Source organism: Olea europaea, chromosome 11, assembly GCF_002742605.1.
Source record: "Olea europaea var. sylvestris chromosome 11, O_europaea_v1, whole genome shotgun sequence".
Classification (NCBI taxonomy): Eukaryota; Viridiplantae; Streptophyta; class Magnoliopsida; order Lamiales; family Oleaceae; genus Olea; species Olea europaea.
Window position 1 is genome coordinate 16,662,726 of NC_036247.1, and position 7,227 is coordinate 16,669,952.

General features: G+C 38.1%; 1 protein-coding gene across 1 annotated transcript; it reads left to right on the forward strand.

Annotated features, from left to right (window-relative positions):
- The first annotated feature begins 1,574 nt into the window (after positions 1 to 1,574).
- LOC111403599 (phosphatidylinositol 4-phosphate 5-kinase 1-like) lies at positions 1,575 to 6,080 on the forward strand. Its single transcript, XM_023032163.1, has 8 exons — positions 1,575 to 3,164; positions 3,287 to 3,451; positions 3,582 to 3,747; positions 3,938 to 4,048; positions 4,133 to 4,326; positions 4,410 to 4,540; positions 4,631 to 4,724; positions 4,879 to 6,080. Exons 1-8 carry the CDS (start codon positions 1,924 to 1,926, stop codon positions 5,186 to 5,188), a joined length of 2,412 nt encoding a protein of 803 aa, XP_022887931.1. The 5' UTR covers positions 1,575 to 1,923; the 3' UTR covers positions 5,189 to 6,080.
- The last annotated feature ends 1,147 nt before the right edge of the window (positions 6,081 to 7,227 follow it).

Genomic DNA, 7,227 nt, shown 5'->3' on the forward strand with positions numbered 1-7,227 from the left:
CATGACGTTGGGGTCATATGGAATTCCTACAGGTTGGTTGACCGGTTGATTTGCTTGAGGCCTGATGTTTGGTCCTTGATTGGTAACAAAGTTACCATGACCTTGAAAGTGGTTTGCAAGAGGCACAACTGGCTGACAAATTTGGCCTACTAACTTATTCATTATTTCATTCAAAGTATTCACTTGTTTGGCCATGTTGTCATAATATGCATTCTCATTCTGGGTAAATCTTTCCATATTATGAATACTTCGTAGATTTACCTGTTCAACAACATCTTGTGTGAGTTCTCCGAGTAATGCACGCATGGTTTGAGGACTCAACTCTGTCATTGGTTCGTAACGACTGTGATTGCTTTGATTTTGTCCATTTGTGTGGAGAGACATGCTGCTCCTCATATCGCTCGATCACAGACTGGACTCCTTCCTGACTTGCTGCTTCTTTATCGGATTTTTGAGGCATATTATTTCACCTTTTGTATCTTTAACACCAAACACCAACGTTCCACTGGGCGTGCCAAATTGTTTCGCGCGGGTAGTCGCTAACAATTAAAAATGGATCAGACGATTGTGTAAGGAACAAACCTCTTGAGACAAAGTCTCAAAAAGGGCTGTTTTATTGGTGATGACTTTACAATTGGAACTTTAAACAGAATGCCTCCAAGGGGCGCAAGTATACGAGTACTGAAAAGAAATATTTTAAGTCTAAACTAAGGAATTAAAATTACATATTCTCTATTTGAGAGTGTTTGATTCGGGGTCTTTTGCTCTATGTCCTTTCTTTCTTTTATATTCCCTTGATGCTCTTTTTGTGATCAACCACTTAGAAACTACTTAATTGCTTTATAACTGCCCACTTTCTTCATAGTGGCCAACTTATCGTGGAACTGTCATCTCTAAATGCTGTCACTACTCTTTGTCGTTCAACCGTCTTCAACTGAACTCCTTGAATCGTGGAACGTGATGAGATTACCCAATAACTGCTTCGATAACTGTTGTCCAAATCTATGTTCCTCATATATATATTTTTACAAAGCTACATCATGAGAGTCATGCAATAATTTGATGTATATGATAGTTGCACAATCAATCTCAAATTGCAAACCGTTTAATTCTATGCTGCATAGTTCAAATTTGTGCGTCACAACTTAGTTCAGTGTTCAAAATTTTGAAGCGAGTCTATGTTTTTAGTTGGGTACGAGACAATTTAACAAAATTTATTGATAGTTTTCGTATTCAGGGGGATAGTTGTGCAATTATCATGAAAGATTGGGAACTAACATGCTTCTCTTTAAAGTCCATGGATTAATTTATTACCCTAATAATAAATTGAGGACCAATTGTGCAATTATCTATGACTTTCTTCAACTTCCTAGGCAATTCCACTACGTCACGATGAAACCAGAGAACTAATCCGTGGGTTACTATTTGGTACGTTAATTTTAACAAATCCCAAGGGCATATTCGTCTTAAAAATTACAAAAGGATGACAGTCAGTGTATAGTACTGTATACATACAGTTACCTACAGTGTTTATTGTAGGTATATAACGTATGTATAGGGGACATAGCCTCTGGCTATGGTAAAGCTTAAACAACGCAAAATGCAGAGCCGGCTGATTGCACCCCAGTCCCAATTTCGCTACTTTCTCTCTCACATAATCACGCACTAATTCGTTCGTTTTTATTCACCATTTATTATATCTCATATCCTTTCTCTCTTCCTTGTTCAGTTTCAAGTTTCTCTCTCTAGAATCCTGCCCTCTACTCTTCTGTTTGTTAGGATTCCCACCTAGAACCCACCAAAAACTTGGCCGGGAAATGATACGGAACCTGGATTTCTTGGCTGTTTATCAACATTTCAGACTGTAGTTAACAATCCCAGAAAGAAAGAAAAAATTTATACCCAGATAAATATAGATATCCTATGTTTTTTGTAAAAGAAAATATTCCTGAACCTTTGTTGTTCATTAGACCAGCATCGCTTGAAGAAAATGACAAGGGGAAATTAGAGCAGGAAGAAAATGAAGAGAAGTTAGAGATGGCACCCAATACTATTACAACCACTACACCAAAATCAGTTATAATTATACCCAGAAGTAAATCTCAAGCCATATGCCGTAGAGTCACCCCTGCGTCTGTTTTGCCCTCAGGAAATGCAGCTGATATGATAGAGAAGCACCTTTCCAATGGGGATCTGTATATTGGGACTTTTGCAAATAATACGCCTCATGGATCCGGGAAGTATTTGTGGAAAGATGGGTGTATGTATGAAGGTGACTGGAGAAGGGGGAAAGCCTCTGGTAAAGGGAAATTTTCGTGGCCATCGGGTGCGACTTTTGAAGGCGATTTCAAGTCAGGTCGGATGGAGGGTTCGGGCACTTTCATTGGATCTGATGGAGATATGTACAGGGGGTCGTGGTCTTGGGACCGGAAGCACGGTTATGGAGTGAAACATTACAGTAATGGGGATTACTATGAAGGACACTGGAAAAAGAATTTTCAGGATGGACAAGGAAGATATGTCTGGAAGAATGGGAATGAGTATAAAGGGGAGTGGAAAAATGGGATGATTAATGGAAGGGGTGTTTTGGTTTGGAACAATGGGAATAGATATGATGGGAATTGGGAGAATGGGGTTCCCAAGGGTCACGGTGTATTCACTTGGCCTGATGGTAGCTGCTACATTGGCTGCTGGTCCAAGGATTCTTGCAAAAACAGTAATCAAATCTTGAATGGTACTTTTTACCCTGCCCACAATAGCAACAAATCCAATGGCGATGGGAATGAAGGGGCTCTAAAGGGAAACTTTAGTAGGAAGTTATCAGCGCCACTGATGACGGTGGGGGAAGAGAGTGTAAATATAGCGATAGGTAGTGGTGCGGGGAAGAAAAGATCGTCCGTGGACGGTGGGATGACCGAGAGGTCTTTTCCAAGAATATGCATTTGGGAGTCGGATGGTGAGGCTGGGGATATCACTTGTGATATTATTGACAATATGGAGGCATCAATGCTGTATAGGGATGGATTGGGGTTGGACCGGGATGGGATTATGAAGTTTCGGAGGAACCCCTGTTGTTTTGGTGGAGAGGTGAAGAAGCCAGGAGAGACTATATCCAAAGGGCACAAGAATTATGATCTGATGCTCAATCTCCAACTGGGGATTAGGTAAAACCGAATCCAATATTAATTCAGATAGGTTTTATTTAGCTTTTCATTCGTTGCAAAATTTTAACCATTGAGTGTTGATGGAATGAGATATTGTTGTATTGGTGATTATCTTTTGTTAGGTATTCTGCTGGAAAGCATGCTTCCATGGTACGAGATCTTAAGCAGAGTGATTTTGATCCTAAGGAGAAGTTTTGGACTAGATTTCCTCCAGAAGGATCAAAGCTTACGCCTCCTCATCAATCTGCAGACTTCCGGTGGAAGGATTATTGTCCAGTAGTGTTTAGGTAACTGTTCCTCATTAATTAGGCTGTAGTAAGAATCTTGGAACGAGATTTTGCTATGTTTTTTAAAATTTAATGTTCTGTGCCTGCCGATTGGATTTTTAATATGATGATTGGTTTATTGTGTTACCAGACATTTAAGGGAACTTTTTCAAGTCGATCCTGCGGATTATATGTTAGCCATTTGTGGGAATGATGCTCTGAGGGAGCTTTCTTCTCCTGGGAAAAGTGGAAGTTTCTTTTATTTAACACAGGATGATAGGTTTATGATCAAAACGGTGAAGAAATCGGAAGTCAAGGTTAGTTGCCTACTTATTTGACTTGTTGAAGCTTAAAAAGAATTGATGTAGAATTATGACTACATAATTGACAGCAATCAAAATATTTGTTTAGCACACAGTTGAACTTTCTTATTCAATCTGTAGGCCATTGTTCAATCAAAACGTGGTCAATTACTTCTGCAAATTGATGTTTCGTATTTTTTTTCAGGTGCTTATTAAGATGCTTCCTAGATATTACCAACACGTCTCTCGATATGAAAATTCTCTTGTGACAAACTTCTATGGCGTTCATTGTGTGAAACCAGTTGGCGGCATCAAGGTATGCAGTTGATGTTGATCTTTCTCCATTTAAGTCAAAAAATTCCAGCATGTAACTAATTCTTGTTACGTTATTGTATTCTAGACACGGTTTATTGTGATGGGAAATATGTTTTGCTCGGATTATCGGATCCATAGAAGATTTGATTTGAAAGGATCATCCCATGGCCGCACGACGGATAAGCCCGAGGGAGAAATTGATGAAACCACTACTCTTAAGGACCTTGACCTTAATTTTGTGTTTCGTTTACAAAGCAATTGGTATCAAGAACTAATCAAGTGAGTACGGTGTTGCCCTATAATGACTAACGTTTGTTTTATTCATTGGAATTCTTGCTGAGTTTGTTAAATTATCTTGGCAGACAAATTCATCGAGACTGTGAATTCTTGGAGGCAGAGAGAATCATGGATTACAGTCTTCTAGTTGGTCTTCATTTCCGTGATGAGAACAGCGGGGACAAAATGGGTTTGTCACCATTTATGTTGAGGGCAGGTACCATGTTGTGTCATTACAATTCCTAGTTCGGCAGATTATTTGGTGGGAAAAATTAAGAAAGCTAAAATGTATCTCATTGCTTCTCAGGAAAAACTGATTCATTTCAAAATGAGAAGTTCATGCGAGGTTGTCGTTTCCTTGAAGCAGAACTACAAGACATGGATCGGATCCTAGCTGGCCGGTAGGGGTTTCTTATATGCTTCAATGTTATCGACATGAATTGGTTGTTGAATTGATTTTTCGTCAGTAATTCCCTAAAATCTTTTGTTAATATTACGTTCTTTAGTATTGAGTGGATAAGTCCTGAGTTTGCATTTGAATTTGTTTTTTATCAGGAAACCATTGATCAGGCTAGGGGCCAATTTGCCTGCCCGAGCAGAGCGAGTGGTTCGAAGGAGTGATTTCGATCGGTACACCCCTGGTGGATTTAGCAATTTGGCACCTCCGAGGTGTGGTGAAGTCTATGAAGTGATCCTCTACTTTGGGATCATTGATATTTTACAAGACTATGATATCAGTAAGAAGCTAGAACATGCATACAAGTCCTTGCAGGTAGACTCTACCTCAATTTCAGCTGTCGACCCAAAACTATATTCCAAGAGATTCCAGGATTTCGTAGGGGGAATCTTTGTTGAGGATAGGTGACACCAATGAGATATCAAAACAGCAATTTCTGGTATAGCTATATTTAGTGGTATTGGATCGAGCATCATAAAGTGACTTCAGGAACCACACTTTTTGCTCGAAATAATCATCGCAGGTGGACGGTGTTGTTGGGATCGACAGGCAGTGATGGGAACTGCAATATTCTCATGGCTGAATTTTGTGGATCAGCCATTTTTTGGGAGCAAGTTATTTGTCAATCCAATATGGGAAGAGGGAAATATTGGTTTATGGTTTTTTTTTTTTTCATTTTATTAGTAATTTTTGGTTTATCCGAGGGAGGTGAAGATTGGAAAGATAGGCATAGGTAAAGAACGTGTTTTCCCCAAGAGAAGATTCAAATATGGGAGAGGGAGGGGATTTGATAATTATGAAAATTGTACAGCTTATAGGAAGAAGAGACGTTGTATAGATTATGAAATTATGGAATCTTTTTGTGGGATTTCTTAACATCTTTATGTGAAACAGTGGACCCACCCCACATTTACATACAATATATGGTGTACTTCGCTTTTCTTTTTGGTTGCTTTGAAAGAGAATGGGGTGGCTTGGTGCAGAGGAAGAGTTGTAAGCACATGAAAAGGAGAGAAAGCAAGAAAAAGATGGGCTTGGGTTTCTCGTTCTCTCTTTTTACTGTGCCACACTTTTTAACTATAATTTGAAAAAATATCTTAAATAAGCACTTTCTTTCTTGTTTTGATGAGAAACTGCAGGGCAAAGCAAACGAGGCAAAGACCATTGACTCTTCAAAGATTTTAAGAATTTGCGTGCCACGTGTTATGAACACAGTGGTGGGCAATTCGGTCAGTTTACAATGCAACGTGTATTGGGACATGGGATGGGATTATATAGAGTTTTTACTGTTGGGGTCAAAGTTTTGTTTTTGTCTGGTCCATTTCTCATTGTGCAGTGTCTCCTCTTTTTCGACGTTCTCTTTTGTGGGATCTTCTTGTGTCTGGGCTGAGAGCCTAAGATGGGTCTCGATCGCTCCACTAATTTTTTCCCTTTTCTTTTTGTTGGCCAACTTTTATATGATATAATATTGCAAAATTTGGTATTATTTCACTACTACAAATATACTGTCAAACCTCTTTTCATCTAAGAGCTTGTTTGGGAGTGATTTTTCATTCCAAAAAATTGATTTTTTTATTGTTATTTCACCTATTTCAACCGTAAAGTTTGATTTTTTCTCTAACAGGTGGCCCTCACTTTTCTTCCAACGGTCACAAAATCAATTTTCAAAATCACTTACAAACGGGGCCTAAAAATTTACCCAACTACGTGGGCTGAGAGCCTAAGATGGGTCTCGATCGCTCCACTAATTTTTTCCCTTTTCTTTTTGTTGGCCAACTTTTATATGATATAATATTGCAAAATTTGGTATTATTTCACTACTACAAATATACTGTCAAACCTCTTTTCATCTAAGAGCTTGTTTGGGAGTGATTTTTCATTCCAAAAAATTGATTTTTTTATTGTTATTTCACCTATTTCAACCGTAAAGTTTGATTTTTTCTCTAACAAGTGGTCCTCACTTTTCTTCCAACGGTCACAAAATCAATTTTCAAAATCACTTACAAACGGGGCCTAAAAATTTACCCAACTACTAATTATTTGGCTACTAGGAGTCCTAATAATATTAGATCATAACTTCCTAAACCTTCCAACACTGGACGTACATGAGTCCACTCATGGTCTTGCATCATTGTTAGGAAGTGAGTTATGTTAAAAATCAATTGATTTTATATGGTGAATAAAATATTTATGGTAAACTATGCTATTATATAAAGTAAACAACATTATCGCAGGCTACATTATTTGTTTATTATAACATCACCTTATGAATAATTTTGATTATTATTGTTGGACAGATTAACGAGTAGAAGAAGCTCGATAGTTAACATGTATTTGCTTTGTTGTATGCCTAATTTTTTCCCAGCTAAAGATTTGGTACGTCATGCAATATTCTTAAATATATAACCCAATTATTTCTATTAATCTCTGATGCTATCTATATGACT